The sequence below is a fragment of the Colletotrichum spaethianum genome (assembly GCF_022836535.1).
Source record: "Colletotrichum spaethianum MAFF 239500 DNA, contig31, whole genome shotgun sequence".
Lineage (NCBI taxonomy): Eukaryota > Fungi > Ascomycota > Sordariomycetes > Glomerellales > Glomerellaceae > Colletotrichum > Colletotrichum spaethianum.
The window spans coordinates 190,579-209,300 of NW_026054801.1; the positions used below are offsets into that span (position 1 = coordinate 190,579).

Genomic DNA, 18,722 nt, shown 5'->3' on the forward strand with positions numbered 1-18,722 from the left:
CAGTATGGGAAGGCAAGTCAATCTAGAGAATCAACTAAGGGATTGACAGGTTGCACACTCGATCATAAGCAGTCGACGTTATGCTTGGTACTTGGGTCGTCAGGGTTGGTGTTGGGGGGGTTTGGTCTGGAACTCTGGGCTGGATGGGACTGATTTGTGCATGATGACGCTGCCTGATGGTCCATTTCCTCCCCCGCAGCTGTCGTGGTGCCAAAGTGCCAAAAACAGGTCGACAGCTCGGTTCAGGCTGTGGCTGCTGGCCGCTTCGAGCCACGGAAGGGGTGGGTCTACCTACATCACGACCCGAAGCGGTTAGTCTCTTGAGTACGTACCTTGTCAAATTCAGTCTTCAAGGGAGAGTAGGACACTCGAATGTGTTCTGAGGAGCTTGCACCTGTATAATTACCATGAAATCTTTCAAATCTCCGTGGAATGCAGATCAGAGGCTTTGAAGCTTTCTACATGCGTAGGAAAGCTCGCTTTCGTATTTAGTGGCCATTATCAAGATGCTCCTCTCGTCCATCGTACCATGCCTTGAACCAACCCTCTGTCGCGTGAACGTCGGCAACGGCACGGACGGGAGAAGCTTGGGCCATCTTTCTCTAGCACCACCCCACTTTCAGAGTTGGTTCGTCCAATACGAAGTGTCTGGCCCGGGCGTGGACATGGGAAGAGGTCTCCACAACTACGTCACTAGCCGGCAGCTGCAGCTCCAGCACCTCGATGGCGTTGGCCTTGCCTCGATGTTAGTGGACGAGAGGAGGAGGATAGAAAGGATGCTGCGTATTGTGTGCTGCGTAATGCGTGCCTTGCTTTGTTAACCCACCTGGTTTTGGCTCCTCATTGCTTGACATCAATTCGAGGCAATCTGCAGCCCTTCTGAGACGCAAATAAATCCCAAGCCTCTCAGCACTTGGCCCAACTCTCATAGCTGCAAAATCAACCCAAAGCTTGAACAACAATCTCCAAGGTACTCCTAGGACTACTGTGCGACGCTGGAACAAGCCTGAGAGCACAATTGACACCGCAGCTCCCGATTGACTACGTCAGAACATCTCCACTCCGCCAACACCCGCCAGACAGCTTCACGATGCTTCGCAACTCGCGACAACTTCTGCGCCTTGCTCCGCGTTCGGCGGCAGCTCCCACGACAGTCCCCGCGACGTCGTTCTCGACGAGAGCTTCACCTGGTGCCCTGCAGGGCTCCAGGAAGCCCTCGTTAGCCCTCCAGGCTACTCGCCTAACTCCCTTGTCTCTCCAAGCACGATACACAAACTCTCCCTACGATAAGATCGACAAGAAAGCCGAGAAGGAGATCGCCAAGAAGAAGCTCGAGGCGCGCCCGGAAGAGGTTTCCACCGAGTCATCTACGAGACGCTTCTGGGAGCCTGCGCCAGCGAACCCCGAGAATGACGAGAACCTCACGGGAGGTTTGAAGAAGGAAGTGGTAAGGTCTCCGTCTCTTGGCCGTCATACTCAAGACTCGCTAACCAAGTGCCGGCAGAACATTGTCAAGGACACGTTCAACCTCAGCGAGGTTCCCAGGGAACCCTACGCGCTCGGCCTTGCCGGGACTCTTCCCTACCTTGCGACATCACTGAGCACAGTCTACCTCAGCTGGGATCTCAACGTCGAATGGCCCTCAACGTCGGCCTTTGCAAACCACATTTACATGAACCATGAGTCGGCACAGTACTGGCTGAACCTGCTCGAGCCCATCCAACTCGGATACGGCGCGATCATCATCTCATTCCTCGGAGCCGTCCACTGGGTAAGATGAGAAACTCGCCCATCGCTGCCAGCCGAGCCACATTACTGACGACATGCTACCACAGGGAATGGAGTATACCGAGAAGACACCGCACCCCCGCCGGACGCCTTTTCGCTACGGGATGGGAGTGCTCGCGCCCATGGTGGCCTGGCCCTCGCTTCTCATGCCCATTGAATACGCCCTCACCTCGCAGTTCGCTGCCTTCACCTTCCTGTACCTCGCAGACACTCGCGCCAAGAACAAGGGCTGGACTCCCCAGTGGTACGGAGTGTACCGCTTCGTCCTGACGGCGATTGTCGGCGCCTCTATCTTTGTCAGCCTGGTCGGCCGTAGCAAGATTGGCAACGCACAGCCCCACATCGGTGAAGGCCTGGCCGAGAGCATGCACAAGGGCAAGAGCGACGAGTCCCAGGACTGGGAGAAGCTCGAGGAGGAAGAGAAGAAGCGTGTGAGGAAGGAGAAGGAGGAAGAAGAGAAGAAGAAGAAGGCCGAGGAGAAAAAGCGCAAGGAGGAGGAGAAGAAGAGCGCCAAGAAGGGCGAGTCCAAGGGCAAGGACAAGAAGGAAGAGAAGGGTGCTGACAAGAAAGAGGACAAGAAAGACAAAGAGACGGAGGGAGATGAGGAGGAGAAGGACGAGTCCAAGTCGGATTCCGAGTCCGAGTCCAAGGACGACGGCAAGGAGAAGAAGGAGTAGATACTCATCCGGCACATATCCTCTCATGGGACTTGGGGTCCATGAGCGGCAATTTCCTTTGTAGTCATCTCTGCACGGCGCGAGGTCATGGCAAGCCACATTGATCAGGTACGGCGTTCAGAGTCACAGTCATCTACGAATTCCAAGCAAGCCACGTTTCCCAACGTTTCGTCCCCCGTGCACCTGTGTCTTGAGCCGTCGAGGGTTCTGCAACGTGAACAGATCCAAAACCCAGCCCTTCTCGGTGGAGGGGAGGCGTCGAAATGCCATATTTCAAAGTCGGGGGGTTTGCCATCGACATTCAACCATGGCAATGTCATCGGTCAACCTTCTGAGCTCACCCCTCTCTCCCACGTTGTCACGTTGTCAAAAGGCCATGCCATGGGAACCGTTTTTCCCATCCCCAGCTCGCCCCGGCAGCGTCAACTCGGACATTCCCACCCGTAACCGATGCGGACCAGCGCTCGACGCAGCCTCGAGCAGGTCCCCGAGCTCACCTCTCAACCCCCCAACCGAAACCGCACCGCCCCTAGTTGGGGAGGCCGAACGGCACAGGCCCAAACTGTCCACAGAGTTCGTCCCTTCGTGATCGTCACCTCCCTCCAGCCCGCCGTGCTTCGCAGCGCAGCCAAAATAAGACTCGCGGCTGGTGTTCCTCCCGAAGCAAAACCGTGACATGGCCCCTCCTCTGGCATCAGCGCAGCCCGAGCACCGGACATCCGACCCCTCTTCCCCACAACCCGCAGGTGCGCAGGCCGGGCACGTCGATAAAAACAGAAAGTCGTTGCGCTCGTCCATGACAGCTTCAGAGGCCAAGGGAGACAATTCTAGAAAATCGCGACCCAGTCGTCGTGCTGAAAAGGAGACCGAGGCTCCCAAACTTCGAATGCGAACAAAGTTCCTCAAGGTGCCACCGAAGGTGCCGACGGGGGCATGACGGGGCCCGCAAACCCCACTTCTCCGCCCGCCGCGCCCCTCTCTTAATCCCGTCCGATGGCGCCCGATTCTCCCGATCCGCCCGATCGTTGGCCGGTCGCTACCAGGGTAGGGACAAAAGTTGCATAAACACTCCCCGGCCGAACATGCCGAATTCGAGAGGGGGGTGACGGGGGGAAAGAAGATGGAAGAAGGAAAATCAAGGAAACGAACCCATGCTCGGCCTTTTCTTATTTTCTTTCTTTCGGTCTCTGCTTCCTGCTTTTTCTTGGCAACCTGTCGTCCTGTCATCCGCCTCGCATCCCGCGCAACACTTCACACCCTCCCCGCTGAACCGTTTGATAATTCCGTTTCGCGCCGCACAAAGGCATTGCCGTGATAAGAAATCCTTCTCGATCTCTTGTTTCCGATTAGATTCCGGCACAAATTCCCCCACCGAAGCTTCTGGCGGCGTTTCAACGCAGCAGCGACGGGACGGCAAAACAGCACGGCCTGCCCCCGTTTACTATGTACTTGCTTTTCCACCTGCTTGCTGGTTTTTCTTTGCAAAGCGAACCGGAAAGGGCGCGGTCGTGCAGAAGGCCGGCCGGAGCAAGAGGTCCGAGGCCTCCAGCCTTGTCCCGGTCCTCTGCAGAGCAAGGACGCGAAAGTTTATTGCGTGTTCTTTTCTCCAATGGGGCTTTGCGATCCAGTCACTGTTCCCTAAGATCCGCGCAGCCGCAGCCACGGTTCAAAAGCTTTCGACGGCGCAGGGCTGCCCAATCTTCGTCAATGTCTAATGTCTAGTTTCGAGGGGCCATGCTCGGCCGGAGACGCCTCCGATTACATCAGCACCAGCAACACCGCCCTGCCTGTAAGCATCACGCGACGCAACATAGCGTCCGGCGGTCTTGGAATCCTCCAGCACGCCGCCGCTCTAGGCGATGATGAGTCCGGCCGTGGAATCCTTGGGTACTAAAGTTTTAAAAATTTTAATATGAAAAAGTTAAATCAATAAAAGGAGGTGATCCTCCTACCGAGGTGGAAGTTGCGTTCTGCAGTGCCGCACGAATAAGGGACTCAAAGAGATCGTCGTTGGTGACGTTGGAGGTTCAACACTCAGCAGCGTCATTCTCACCAAAGGAAGCTCGTCCGCAACCACACGGCAGCACATCAAAGACATTTTGCCTAGCAACCCCTGCGCCGCAGCCCGGTTAGTACCTTGATTTAGAGTGCTTTACGTAGGGCAGTTGTTACTAGGAAGCCTAAAACGCTATCGTTCAGCGACGTCGGGGCCCTGAGACCGTTAAGCTCTCCCAGACTTCCGGATTCCTTGCCTCCCGCTGCATTCAACTGACACGTTCAGCCCTTGTCCAACCCCCCCCCCCACGGTGGTGCATGAGGTATTGCGGGTAGGCATTGTCAGTGGAAACCATTATTCTCTGCACTGATGTCATCGCCCGCCCTGCCCAGCGACGCCGCCTCGAAGAGTACATACGCAATGACAATCTTTTCTGCTGAACTCTTCTCTGCCGTGGTACTGTCAAACAGAACCCCCCTGAGAATGTCGCTCCCGAAGCGGGACACGATGCCGTCACTGTCCTTGTTTGAACTCTTACCCCCGGTCCTAGACAGGGCCTGCTGGCAGCACAGCGTGCGGGGTTGGACCCTCCCGAGAGCGCCCAAGGACCCAGGGATTGCAGAAACGACTCTAGGATGAAGAAGAACCCCCTCCACTGGCGTTGACGTCATGGCCACGACGCCGGGCCTCGCGCCGCGTCTCAATCTCGCGATTCATCCCATGGCGAACCCGCCATTCGGAGCCTTTGCCACGGCTCACCGTCTTTGTGCCGCGAATTACTCCAAGTCCTTGGAAGCTGACCTGATGATTATCCGTTTCCCACGGTTGGATTGTTGACTCGGACTCAAACTCGACGGTCCGGGACGGTGCCATATGTTTGCCGCGTCGCATCGCCTTCTATCATCACTACATGCGAGAACAGCTCGCGCACTCCGCTGCTGGTCTATCATTCGTTAGACGGAGCTTCTCCGCTGTATCGCAAATGTTCTCCGGGCTGTCAAAATCGCGTTTCCACATGTTGGCCGCCGCCGCCGCCGCCATTTGCTATACCGATACAACGCTGATGTGCAATGCACTACAACTCAACCAGTGAGCGGAGCCGCCAGTGCTTCGTGTTTCCGTCGGCGCAATGTAGATCTCTTGTGGTACTTGCGGAGAGTTTTCCCTCGAAGCGTGTGGGATCGCCGTCACCGCGGCCGACGCGAGCAATACGTCCGAAACCGCACAACTTCCGGAAGCAACGTCCTTCGAATCAGTCGCCGTAAAGGCCCGGAGGTCGCAATTGCCCGCCGGCGGGAGACATGCATAACCCCCCAATACAAATGTTTTAGTACAATGGGCATCAAACGTACCAGACCTTTCAGGCAGACGAAATCTGATCCGGAATCATCGACCAATAAGATGGCGTTGTGGCCCGGCTAGGCGCCTGTCATGCGAGCGTGCCACAACTGCAAAGTCAACCTCGACCAATTGTTCGGTGCCGTAGTACAGTCTACTGCTCTCCAGCTTGACCGTGGTCAGCCTGTCGCCTGTCTGCGTGCCAGCGAGGCTCTATCCTCGTGACCATCGCTGCCCCATCTGGAACCCTTGATCCCCGCACCTTCACCGAGGATTGGTCGAGGCAACTCTTCAGGTGATGCCTGGCGATAAGCCGCAATCGAGATCTAGAATCCGTTGGTGGGTTTGGCATGTGGCATCCGCTCGACAGGCACATCTCATCTGGTTGGTCCTTGCCGACGGTCTTGTGTGCGTCGTCAGGCGCGGCCCGTCACAAAAAGCGGTACCGTCGTCGATACTTGATTTCAACAAGTTGGCAGAGCCAACCCTGGAGATACAACAACCGGACAAGCGGCCCATGGCCGAGGATTCGAATGCTTCCTTGAGGATTCTAGGTTTTCTGCGGGGTGCCAAGGGACACGGGCGAGACACCAGTCACAACGGCTCAATCACGTCAATTCTAGAAACGCCGTGCTTTGCTCCGTGTGACGGCGCAAAGAAACGCCAAGAACGTTGCCGGCCTTGGTCCGAAGACAAAAGATAAGTGAAAGGATACCCAAACGTGGCATCCGTAAAGTTTTCCATGTTGCCGGAAAACGTACTGCTCTGTGCGCGACAGACAGATTGTACATGACCACACGGTGTCGAGTCGAGTCGCGGGCTTTTGATGATCCCGTGGAAACTGATTCAGCCCGTTTCATACGGGGTGGTGCAAGGTGAGCAACTGAGTCGGTGCTTGTCAGGTAATGCTTAAGTCGGTCGTTGTACGTATCCTCAGTGTCGCATGGAATTCGGTGACTTGAGACGATCTTCTGGACGTGCTCGAACAGTCGAGTCAGGTCCGGCAGGAGCCTCCGGCACCTGTATCTAGATTGGCCCAACATACGGTGTTCGGTTCGCGGCGTGTCAAACGGAGCTTGCAACGGATGGAGGAGTGGGACAGATGCCTACGACGGTTAGCGGGCTCTTGGGAGATCGGGCAGACGCGGACCAGGCGGTGAAATGGCGCCGAAGCACACCGAGCACGCCCCCCTCCATTACGGTCTGACGGGTTATCGTTCTCCAGAGGTTCGCTGCAAGTTTGCATCCTCCCGTCGCCCTCGGCACCCCCCTCCTCGACGCGGGGTCCCAACGATCGCCCGGCCACAAAGGACCCTGATGTACAGAATTCCCCCTGTGCCCCGGTATCCCTTGAGGGGGGCAGGATGCACAATGTGGTGCAGTGGACTATCCTCCGGGTAAGCATCAGCCACAAGCGAGCTTCTGTACGGATGGATACCTGGCATGATTAGGCGTGTGTGCTCATCCCGCCATTTGGTCTAGGTAAAGGAGGGATATGCGCTTATTTGCTAGTCAAAAAGTCGGGATGCCGCTGACGGAAGCCTTGTGGGCTCTACGTCCGCCGGTTCGAGAGGCCGAACTAACAGAGGATCGCGCCGCGAGGTTTTCGGTATCTTGATCTTGGCTCCGTACTGGCGCAAGATACGGCTGCGGAGATGGTGGGTGGGAAGCGGGTGACCGTGGGAGAGTCACGAGGGTTTGGCTCGCCGGTCCGTTAGCTGGTCCAGGTGAGCACGCCGTGACATTGTCGCGATGCTCGCCCGTGACCGAATTGGACAGGAGGCCACCGTAAAGTCATGGGGGGAAGTCGTGTAAACAAGATGGCGGTTAGCCATACACCTGTTGTACGGGTTGGAGAAACGGTGATTGAATCTTGCATGCCAACGTCTGACAACATGGCAGCGTGCCACCGAGTGTATGCGACGAGTCGAGCCATGAAGATAGAGGGGGGGGGTTCTTGCAATTTAGGGTGTCCGATGAGGCCAACAAGATCAAAGAGGTGGCTAACGTGGGAGAACGTGGGCGAAAGTCATGCGCCAGGATAAATGTGATGCAGCTTCTGGGTCCTCACTCGTCGTACTTTGTCGTACTACATCCCGCATCCACGCCCAACGCGAAGACGAGGTCGGGAAGTTTAATTCAGATCACACATGTCGGGCTTGAGATGGCGTTACACGCGAGTGACAGGAACGAGATGTACAGAGCTGCAAGGCTCAGCTTGGGAAAAGTAAGCCCGACCAGGCCAGGCAGACAGCCCAATGGAGGCGCGTCAATAGCAAAGCCGCTTGAATGGGCTTTCGGGCCATATTCCATGAGCAGGAGGGCATGGCGATTGGATGCAGTTCCGTACGGTATGGCTAGCAGCGCGGGATAATTCGCGCTCGTTGCTAGTGGTCGCGGACGAGAAGACCCGATGATGAGGGTACAAGGCAACGCGCTCAAAGGCGCCATCCGTCTCGGATTCGAGGTACGGAAGCTTATGTGCGTCGGTCTGCCCTGCCCTTCTTTCTTGACGTGCATGGTGAGACGCAGATGGCGGGACGGCGAAATGGCAGGACAACTTCGTGCGACTGGTGGATATTCCAGTGTTGGCCAGCTGCCCGAATAGGAACCCCGTGTCTCTTGCTCCCGCTGTCGCGAGAAATGGCGTCGCGTTGGCGTCGGCGTCTGGGTTGACATTGGCACTGGTATTAGTGGACGGTTGAGACAGGCCTTTGATAGCTGCGCCGATGGCTGTTTTGATGAAATGAGGGGACGCCTGGGGTTGGAGGAGGGGGATGGCGCGCCGATGCCAAACCGGCCCAGGAAGTGCACGGATGGTGGCTCCAGGAGCTGAGATGCCAGGCCAACAAGATGAGGAGATACGAGGCGATCTATCTATATCGTCTGGCGTGACGATATCCTGGGGATTGATCGCGGGCCATGAGCCGATTAAATTGCACGCCGTGCATGGATGCGCGTATATCGGCCCTGGATGCTTCAACAGGCGAGATGACAATCGGCGGCACGTTCGTTTTTGATATCCTTCTTCATGGATGGCACCGACGCATCTCCGGCAGTGTAGGCAGCGAGTACGGGCTGTGTAACCGTGGTCCAACATCCGAGGTCCGTTTTTGGTTTCGAATCCAGCAATATCCGAAAAAAAGGCCTTGGGGGCGCCACACAGCAGATAGGGCCCACGGGTAGTGTCTGCAACTGATTGCAGGGTTAGTCCTTCTGCACAGCCTGCCAAGATCCATGAGGAGGAGACGATACGGCCACAGACCAAGGGGCAAGACGGTGTCGTTCGGATCATCCATTCATCGCCGTCTCGGCTGATGATGCATCGAATTGCAAGATGAATGGAAACGCAGTACGCAAGCCAGGAAGTGCCGTAGAGTCAAGGCATCCTGGCACGAAGTAGGCTCTTTCTAGATGTCTCGACGGACGGGCGACGCGTCGTCGTTTGTCGCCGTGGTGTTTGACTGTTTCTTGGTCTCCGTCTCAGCAGTGACGACACGCGCTTGGTCGGTCATGTTCCGTCGAGGAAGGATTCAAGAGGCGATTCACCGGCTTGGCCTCTGCACAGCAATCCCGAGTCAGGCACTCGAGGCTCAATGAGGCGGCGGGTGTGGTGAGGGACAAGAAACCAGCCAAGGCCTGCAAGCTTGGGACGATCGGCGACCCATCTAAGTCCTTGACCCTCAACAGGGGACTGATAGTGGTGGCCAGAGAGGCGACCAACAAAGGGAACAGGTTAGGATGCGGGGATTAGAGGCGTTGGAAGTCAGGAGATGGATGGTGAGGTTCTAGTGGGAGCCGAGGGAGAGGAAGGTCAGGCAGACTGGGAAGAAATGCGGCGAGCGATTGAGATTTCGGTGTGTTCTGCGACTCCAACACGCACAAGCTGTAGATGCTCTGTACGATGACATTTGGCGATTCGGTGTGAAGAAGGCGTTAGCGTCCAGCGCAAAGTGCAAAAGAAGCGAACGAACCGTGCCTTCTGATGGAGATGGTGGTGGGACCTGCAGCCCTGCAAAATTAATTAGGGGACTGCAAGTGCAGGCGCAATGGGCAAGGAACGTATCCACCGCGACCGTCTTTCCGCGCAGCACGAAGAAAAACGGTCATTGCACCGTCGGCACCGTCCCGCCCGCATCCCTCATCCGTTCTGAGAACGGCCAGTACTTTACCGGGCTTCCGTTTCTGTGCGTGGTGCGCTGGCTGGAATGTGTTGGTCCCGTCATGAACTTGGCCACCATCCGCGCCATGGACAGCGCCAGCCCGTTATCGCAACGGAAGCTTATGGACCCGACAACTCTACTGAACGCCACGCTTCGTCTTGGCCCGCCCGAGGCGCTGCCGCCTTTATTCCTTTTTTACCAGTAAGCGTGTGGCCTGGCCTGCCCTGCCATCCTCGGCCTGTCTACCTTTTTCCATCTAAACTGCCTGTCACAGCGGAGGTGAGTTGCCTGCTCGAGGCCCTGACTCCCGCCTGAAGAGGTAGCCTGCAACCCCCCTTTCCATGGCCCCTTTTCCCCTGGACATGCACCCCGAGGTTTCCTCCTGTGTGAGAGACTGACTGAACGGAGGCGGGACCAGGGGGCTCAGGGCGAGGTGGATGTACACCCGCTGGTCATGGCAGTGTAAAGGTACCTCCTCCCGGCAGTGAGCGGAGGACCTCCGTTTCTCTCAGGGCGTGCTGTGAGTGATCCGCGTCACCACTCGCCGCCGGTACCAGGTTTGGGGGCGCTGTGTCTGTATCATCGATGCAATCCTCGGCGTATCGTCGTGGTCATCCTGACATTTCGCCTCCCGTCAGCTTTGATACAGAGTGCACCATCGTTCGCGAAAACCCGCGGCTCCGCCTTTTTCCTTTCTTTCTCGCAAAGATCTGCCGTGACGCTATCTCCATCTGGGTCTTGCGTGCTTTTCTTTCTGCGTCTGAAACGGAATACCCCAGCTTCCGATAGAAGAAGAAACACCGCATACTATACTATGTGAGGACATCTATCAAAACACCAGCGCACATGTTCGTCCCTATGGATTCCGTGACTCAGGTAGGTACGGGCATTTACGTGTGCGCCGTCCATCCGTGTCAGTCTGGTCTCTGCCCCAGCCGTAGGTCCCTTATTCGGCTCATCTCGCGGATGGCCGACCTCCTTCTTGGGCCTGGCCTGGCCTATTCAGCTGCCCGGATAGTCAGATACCGCGGGGGAAAAGGGCTTAACCCCCTCAACGGCGTCGTCGTCGGCCACGATCTAGATGCTCCAGACTAGGCTTATAGTATGTGCTTGTGAGCTCCCAGACCCAAGGGGGGCCCAGACCTTTGGGCCTTCATTCCTTCGACACCAGCACACGTCGGCCTTCGAGACCAGCCCCCGATCCATCCATTTGGCCGCGGGGGTGCCAGGAGCCTAGCGCAGAGTTACAGCCACATCGCCGACTTCAACCTTATTGCTATTCGCAGCACATCGTCAACTCGTCACGACCGAAGACGGTTGTACCATTCAAGTACACTTCCTGTTCCGGAAACCCCCGCATCTGCAGGCCGTTCCGGCTCAGACTGACCCTGGTGGTGTAGTATAGGTTGGTCTTTGCCGGTCCCTTCGATGCGGGGATTGAAACAGCACCGCATCAGCAGTCTCGTTATCGGCCTCAGCATCACCACTGCCCCCATATTCTCAGCATCAGCATCAGCATTCGGGCGTGTGTGGTGCTCAGTGCATCCAATATCCGGCTCACGCACCACAAACTAGTCAGCCTCTGCGACTATTGTCTCTCTTCCTTGTCAAGTCTATCTCCGCCGTTCTGGCCTGCTGAGCAAAAGGAATACGATATCTTCCCCTTTTGAGACACGGGAGTCACCGAAAGCGCGTCGCTCAGCTCGTCCAGCAGGCCGCGTTCCCGTCATCAGTGCTGCTGCACAGTTCTCTTTGGGCCTGAATTTGGCCTGAGCCGACCCGGCGTGTACCAACCAGTTGTGCTTGTGTGTCAGCTACTTCGAACTGGAAAGTGCAGTCGTAGGCTTTGGTTGGGTCGCCGAGTGCAGGGTTTGGGGGGGTCCTGGACGGGGGATCTTGGGCCCCGGTGCTGAACTCGCTGCTGTCACCATTACGAGCGACGTCAACCCAGCACACCGCCCCGCCGTCTTGTCCTAGATACCGTTTTCTGCTTTTTTTCCGTTTTCCCTCGCTCTTTTTCCCCGTCATCGCACCCCCCCTGCCGGGTTGCCCTACTCGGTCTCCACCGCACACCCACTTCCTTCCCACTCTGCACGGGCTGGGGTCCCCCTGCCACTTCCTCCTTCCCTTCCTACTCTTCGTCTCTTTTCCTGCCTTCCCTCCAACACAGGGCGACACACGCACACACACACACCCAAAGGTACCTTTCCGCCACGCGAGCAACCTGAAAATAATACGGGGAAAGAGTGTACCACCCCTCCACTCTCTCTTACCCCCTGTCCCCTCGCACCCTCGTACCCTCGCACCTGCGCACCTGCTGCCTTACACTTGCACTTGCACTTGCACTCGCTCCTGCCTCGAGAGCCCACAGTCCCATAATCCATAATAACCCGGCCCTCGCCCGCATCAGCTCATCGTGACGGCCTCTCTCGATTCTCTGTTTCTATTCTCTCCCGTCTTCCGGCTTCCAACCTCGCCCGTTTCGTAGTGCCCGTGTCTAGATCTCGTCCTCCAACCGCGCCTCGTCCATATTCAACTGTCGGCTACCATCGATCCCACGATCCGGCCTCTCCACGATCCAGCCAACACCGTCTAGTGCTGTCTCGACTCGCCCTGCCACCACCCCTTCTTCTCACTGCCAAACCCCCGAGAACAAAGAGAATCGAGCATCTCCAGCATTCCTCCGCCCTCCCGTCTGGATTCTTTGTGCGCTTCCGTCGGGCTTTCCGCCACACCTTCCCGTCATCCCGAACACAGAGTCCAGACTTCCCTGTCGGCCCCTACTCAACTCAAGGGTCCCTGTCTTAGAGGCTTAAATAACTACTACCGCGATCACCCCGGCTTTTCCAAAACACTATCAATCAACGATTCAATCTACGCGAGATCGAGCATTACGCGCCTTTCTACGCAGTACACAAACAAGCATAAAGGAGCCGCCCATTCCATCCCAACTCGCATCTCTACCCGCCTATCCAATCCACAACTAGCCGCCATCACCAACTCAACTCCACACAACAACATGTCACCAACACAAGATCAATACTACGTTATCCCCAACGTTAACGCCATGGACCCTAACGCGCGAGAGTTCGACCTGGCCTCCCAGGGTTGGATTCAAGCCACCATCATTGAAGACGATGACCTCATGTTCGGCGGCAAGTCCTTGAGCACTTGGTACGAGGAGGAAAGGAGACGTCTCAGCAACGGATCCTCAGACGAAGAGGAGCACCGCGGTCGCCAACGGGTAAGCTGCAATAACGTCACGATGCAACATTGCAACGCCTACTAACGCTACTCAGGTCCGCAAGCACCACTCCTCCCACAAGCACCACCACCACCAATCGAAGCAGCACTCTGCTAGCTCCGACAAGAAGCACTGAGCGCGCGCATCCATTCCGCGCCCTCTCCCTATCTTTCGGTATAGACCGCCACTACCGCGATACCCTTTGCGAGCGCTCGAATTGCATACCCCTTTCACGTCGACTTCACACCTCCAACCCATGGATCATAGAAACGACTTTCGCGACTCATTTTCCTAAACCTCTTCCAATACCCGTCTTCCGTGTGGCATTGGGTACACCGGCGTTTGCTTATTTCAGCGTTGCATGTTTCGGGCTGGATCACTAGAACGGCAATGTCCACAGAGGACAACGACCAGCATGGGGTACCACGGGAGCCGAGCCAGGAACACACGTTCCGCCGGCACCACCTTTCGTTTAATTGTTATTGCATTGATCGCAACGGGCCTGCGATAGCGTCACGATCCGCATCTAGACGGTTTAGGGAGCATCATCGCCAGAAGACTCTTGTACTTGCATGTCGAGAGCTGGCTTATCAGTTTTGTATGAGTGGATTATCACGTCTCACTCCGGGGTTGTGCAGCGGAGGCTTTTCACGTCTTGGGCCCTTTTTGCGGGACAGCGTGGCTACAGGTTAGCAGGATGATCGTTGCGAGGCAACGAACGCATGTGCAGTGGAGCTTCATTTCGAGCTGAGTAGCGGTGAGAAGCTGCGACCTCGGCAAGAAACATGGGGCCTGCAAGAACGAATACAAAGAAGTTAAAGTATTACCATTTGTGCCCTTGAGAGAAAATTATGTGATGCACCGCACCGCCAGAAACATACATCGACGTGCAATGCGTCTTGGTAGACGGCCTCCCGCGCCCACCACTCAATTGTTGAGGTACATGCAAGGAAATCCAACAGATCGGTTTCCGTTGAAGGTTCCCTTTGCATGTGTCCAGCCCCCCCCCCCCGAAAAGGCCGCCCTCCCGCCTAACCGTGAATGTAGCTAGGGCTGCAGCAGCACCTGGTTTTTTTTGGTTTTTTTCCCTTGGGAAAGTCTGGAGAGCAGCGTTGCATGCGCGCACATGCATTGCGCTAAGGGGCCCTCCCGACTCTTCTCGCCCGGGATGGAAAGTGTCCCTTGGGTCGGGTACGGCCGGCTGCCGGTGCCGGGGGAGGGGGAGGCCTGACTCGGAGTAGGGGTCGTCTTGACTCTTCCTCTACGTTTGGTGTGCTTTGCCCCCGGCATCGGCGAAAAAGTTTGAACTTGGGCCAGTGCCGCGTCGTGTGGGCAATGCCGAATGCCGCCGCGGTGCTCCGGAGGGAGGTGTCGGTGAAAGTCGGTGTGATGTGGCTCTCGCTGAAGGGGGATTAAATTGAGATTCGAAGATACCTCTCCGACACTTGCATGGTGGTTTGCAGCCGATAGGCAAATTCCAAGGTGGGAGTCTCGCAGCAGCTGAATACCCACCTATAGTGTTGACTACATCAGTCCATCGTCCCTCAAGCGCATCAGACTCATGACAGATGGGAATCCAGTGTGACGAGACTCATGTCACGGGTTTCAGTCCTCAATCATATTTTGATGTGTCGCTGAACCATCCCGCCATTCCACTTATGATGGGCTACGAATCAACGCTTGTCAAATTCCGCAATGCCTTGCCTCCATGGTGCCAACGATATGTATGAATGAGGGGTGAACAATGATCAGCAGTGTCCATGTTCATGTCCTCAAGGCTCTCGGAGGAAATGTTGACAGCCCAGCCGGGTCTGCCCTGCTTTGCCCAAATCCGGTGCTGACAAGAATTCGCAACCTTACCCAATTAGGCAATTGAAGGTTACACGATCCTTCACGCGCAGCCTATAGCCTTGAGCCATCTTGGCAGGGTAGCATAGCCGTAAGCTGGTCTATTTCCTTAAAGGGCTATTGCGAGGGTGGCAGCTCTGCAATCTCATCGTGTGTTCAAGCTCCGTGAGCCGTCATAGAGTCCATTCCAGGGCGACGGCTGAAGAACTTTTGCAAGGGCGCAGCAGTCGTGATGTCAGTCATAGCGAAGTGACAGCAGAGGAGATATTCTAGAAGAACGGCCTGCTCCTCGCAGGCGCGGGGGAGATTTGGCGGTATATAGGTCGCGTATATGGCCGTAGTTGGGTCTCTGTTCCTTACCTTGATCACTACTTGCATATTTCATCCCATCTCTCGACCACGACAAAGTAGATTTCCCTCACTTCACCAGCTCATTGCCAACATCTCTGTTATTCAGCCCAATGGCTCGACTCTCGAATCTCCTACGAGCCGGCCTTCTGGCCTATACAGTCCTCGCAGACGCCAGCCCAGGTAGTTCCAGCCAGATCAACTGGGGACCTTGTTCCGAGTTCAACAGCACTGAGCCCATCCAATGCGCAAACCTGACAGTCCCGCTCGACTACACCCAACCTGAGTTGAACAAGACGCTCCAGCTCCAGCTTCTTCGGATCCCCGCCCTCCGTCAGCCCTCAAGGGGCAGCATCTTGTTCAACTTTGGCGGACCGAGTGTTGCTGGGCGGCCGACCTTGGCTGCGTCAGGCGGCCTATTCCGAAAGTAATTTGAGCCAACTCCCTTGCAGTATTTTGCATTCATAGAGCTATACTTACAACTCTACTATAGCTCGACTAGCGAGTATCACGATCTCGTCACCTTCGACCCACGGTAAGCTGTCACTTGAACGCAAACTAGGCTGTCCATGATGGAGTTGTAAGGCTGATGATCGCACCCTGGAACCAGTGGCACTGGCAACACGCTACCCTTCTCATGCTTCGACGATGAACAGGAAAGGGTCTCCTACTTCCTCAAGAACCCCAAGGCATGGGGCTCTTTAATCATTCCCTACTTCTGGGCAAAGTCCTCGGACAACACGCCCGGCAGGTTGTGGGCCTCGGCCAAGCTCTTCGTTGACAAGTGTTTTGAGCGCAATGGGGAGATTGGCGGGCTTATCGGCAGTGCGTTTGTTGCCAGGGACATGATGCAGATTGTTGATGCTCTCGGCGAGGACGGTTTGTTGCGGTACTGGGGTACGAGAACCCCTCGTTTCCCTTCAACATTCTTTTGCTGAGGCCTGGTGCTGACTTCTTCTCGTAGGCGGTTCATACGGAACGCTTTTGGGACAAACGGCCGCAGCCATGTTTCCCGAGAGAATCGATAGGATGGTGCTCGATGGAAACCTCAACCCCCACGAATACTACCACGGCTAGTCAGTTCTGACTTCCTGCCCCATCAGTTAACCCTTTGGATTGATGATATGGATGGCTAAATCAGTGAACCTTCGATAGCGACGACGAGCAATGGACGGACTCGGACAAGGCCTTCAGCGCCGTGTTCCAATCCTGCGTCGCAAACCGATCCGACTGCCTCCTCGCTCAGCGCTATCAAAATCAGACAGCCGCCCAGCTCGAGGACACAATCTACACCCTCATTCACGACCTCAACGACCGCCCCATCCCCTTCAACGGCAATCTCATTGACTACGGCTTCGTCAAGACCGGCGTCATGACGGCCCTCTACTCCCCGGACCTCTGGGTCCTCCTCGACATCGGCTTCGACGCCCTCATCTCCCGAAACCTGACCCGCTTCACCGAAGTCTGGGACGCGCTGTCCAAGACGTACGGCTCCATTGGCTCCGCGGTCGAAGCGCAGATGGGTATCCGGTGCAGCGACAAGATTGTCCGCATGGAGACGTTGGACGAGTTCCTGCCCATCATGGAGCGACAGTTTGGGATCAGCAGGGTGTTCGGGGACGTGCAGACGGGGGCCGAGATGATTTGCGCGCAGTGGCGGTTTCCCGCGAAGGGGCAGTATACCGGCGACTTCCACGTCAAGACAAGGCATCCCGTCTTGTTCATCGGGAACACGGCCGATGCGTTTACGCCGCTTGCCTCGGCGCGTAACGCCAGTGCTGGGTTTGAGGGGAGCGTTGTCCTCCAGACGAACGGCTATGGCGTGAGCTCCTTACCTCTGTTTATGGGAATATGGTCAGTAGACTGACGAGAGACAGCATTCTTCCACTGGGACATCGACCTGTGCGAGCCTGGCAATTGAGGCATACTATCTCAACGGGACGTTGCCTGAGGCTGGGACCCTGTGCGAGCTGGACAAGCCTATTTTGCCTGGGTCGGTTTCTAGATAGTCAAAGTAGAGATGGACGTTGTCTTGATGGCAGACAGGTAGTAATGTTTTGACTGGGGGTAGTTGGCAATGCACCTTTCGACATCGGCAAGCGACTCAGACTCTTGTAAACTTAAGCTAAATCTCCCTCTTCCCAGATATCTCAAAACCCGCCAAATAGAATGAATATCTTTACCTAGACCGCTAGCACCATCTTCAGCCTTGGTAGTCTGTCGCCTTAACTGGTATGGGAGAAAAGGTCACTGATGCAAACCCTGTGTAGCGCCAGACGAAGGACACCGCGGAGCAGTTGCGATAAGAGCAATTCTAAGGCTTACATCTGCAGGTTTTCGAGCCACCTTCCCTCTTATTAGATGTAGGCCTTTTAAGAGACAGGGCTGCTAAGGGCTTCTGTCTCTATTATCTACATTCAATATTACCAGTTTATTTCTCATTTTGTAAATCTTTGGTAACTATGATCTATCTTCGGCTTCTACCTCATATGATCTGTGGAGCTCCTTCTTTGAGTATTGACTATGATCCTTCTCTCGTGGTGAATTACTCCTGAGAGTTATCTGGCCGAGTTGTGATACCGACATTGTTCTTAACGCTTGCCTCACTCACTTGAGAAACCTCCGTTAATTTGCCAGATCTTGGTTTATGGGCAACTTTGAGGACAGCAGGGAAAAGCCTAATCCAAACTTGTCGTGTGCTTGGTAAACAAGCTAGTACGACTCCTACGCAGAGTTCGATGTGAGACCATAAGGAGGTGTCGAGAGAGTCCGCTAACATAAGAGTCAGATGTGTCATTGATCAACACAAGGGAGTTGGCGAAAACAAACCAGAAACATTGTAAGACGTTGAAAATACCCACACCGCCTTGATCCGATATGCACTCACTGCCGTAAGACTGCTTATAATCAGTAACACGCTTCTAATGCCAAAACAAGAACACCTTGTTGCGCTTACAAGATTCCTAGGCTGAACATAAGCATTATGCCCGCCTTTTTCCTACGTTGCATGTGTAACCCGTAAAGTTGCGTCAAAGGTAACGCAAGCATCCACAGATCCAAAGCAACGTTGATAGCCCCGTGTGTGATGATAAACACATTCCTGTTTAAACACTTGCCCTCGATTTCTTTACTCCAGCCTAGCCAGGCAAGTTTCAAGGGTTGGCAGAGAGACAATTGGCCAGCAAGAAATGAGATCAAAAGAAGTATGTTGAACACTTGTGTGAACCACAAAACCTTTCGAAATCTCTGGTCAGGAAAAATCCGGAGGTATAGAAATATCATTGAGATTTTTATGAAAGCAAGGCTGACAAAGTATAGCA

At 55.4% G+C, this 18,722-nt stretch overlaps 5 protein-coding genes across 5 annotated transcripts; all 5 read left to right on the forward strand.

The window, feature by feature from the left end:
* Positions 1-1,090: 1,090 nt before the first annotated feature.
* ColSpa_09867 (uncharacterized protein) lies at positions 1,091-2,465 on the forward strand (the record flags this gene model as incomplete). Its single annotated transcript, XM_049276079.1, has 3 exons — positions 1,091-1,447; positions 1,505-1,771; positions 1,836-2,465. 3 exons carry the CDS (start codon positions 1,091-1,093, stop codon positions 2,463-2,465), a joined length of 1,254 nt encoding a protein of 417 aa, XP_049132036.1.
* Positions 2,466-3,141: 676 nt separating this feature from the next.
* Positions 3,142-3,402, forward strand: ColSpa_09868 (uncharacterized protein; the record flags this gene model as incomplete). Its single annotated transcript, XM_049276080.1, has 1 exon — positions 3,142-3,402. One exon carries the CDS (start codon positions 3,142-3,144, stop codon positions 3,400-3,402), a length of 261 nt encoding a protein of 86 aa, XP_049132037.1.
* Positions 3,403-4,179: 777 nt separating this feature from the next.
* On the forward strand, positions 4,180-4,359 carry ColSpa_09869 (uncharacterized protein; the record flags this gene model as incomplete). Its single annotated transcript, XM_049276081.1, has 1 exon — positions 4,180-4,359. The coding sequence occupies one exon, from the start codon at positions 4,180-4,182 to the stop codon at positions 4,357-4,359; it is 180 nt and encodes a 59-aa protein (XP_049132038.1).
* An 8,622-nt stretch (positions 4,360-12,981) lies between these two features.
* ColSpa_09870 (uncharacterized protein) lies at positions 12,982-13,342 on the forward strand (the record flags this gene model as incomplete). The annotated part of the gene is made up of 2 exons (XM_049276082.1): positions 12,982-13,206; positions 13,262-13,342. 2 exons carry the CDS (start codon positions 12,982-12,984, stop codon positions 13,340-13,342), a joined length of 306 nt encoding a protein of 101 aa, XP_049132039.1.
* A 2,173-nt stretch (positions 13,343-15,515) lies between these two features.
* ColSpa_09871 (tripeptidyl-peptidase sed1) lies at positions 15,516-17,269 on the forward strand (the record flags this gene model as incomplete). Its single annotated transcript, XM_049276083.1, has 5 exons — positions 15,516-15,829; positions 15,896-15,937; positions 16,013-16,299; positions 16,367-16,478; positions 16,558-17,269. The coding sequence occupies 5 exons, from the start codon at positions 15,516-15,518 to the stop codon at positions 17,267-17,269; spliced, it is 1,467 nt and encodes a 488-aa protein (XP_049132040.1).
* Between the last annotated feature and the right edge of the window lie 1,453 nt (positions 17,270-18,722).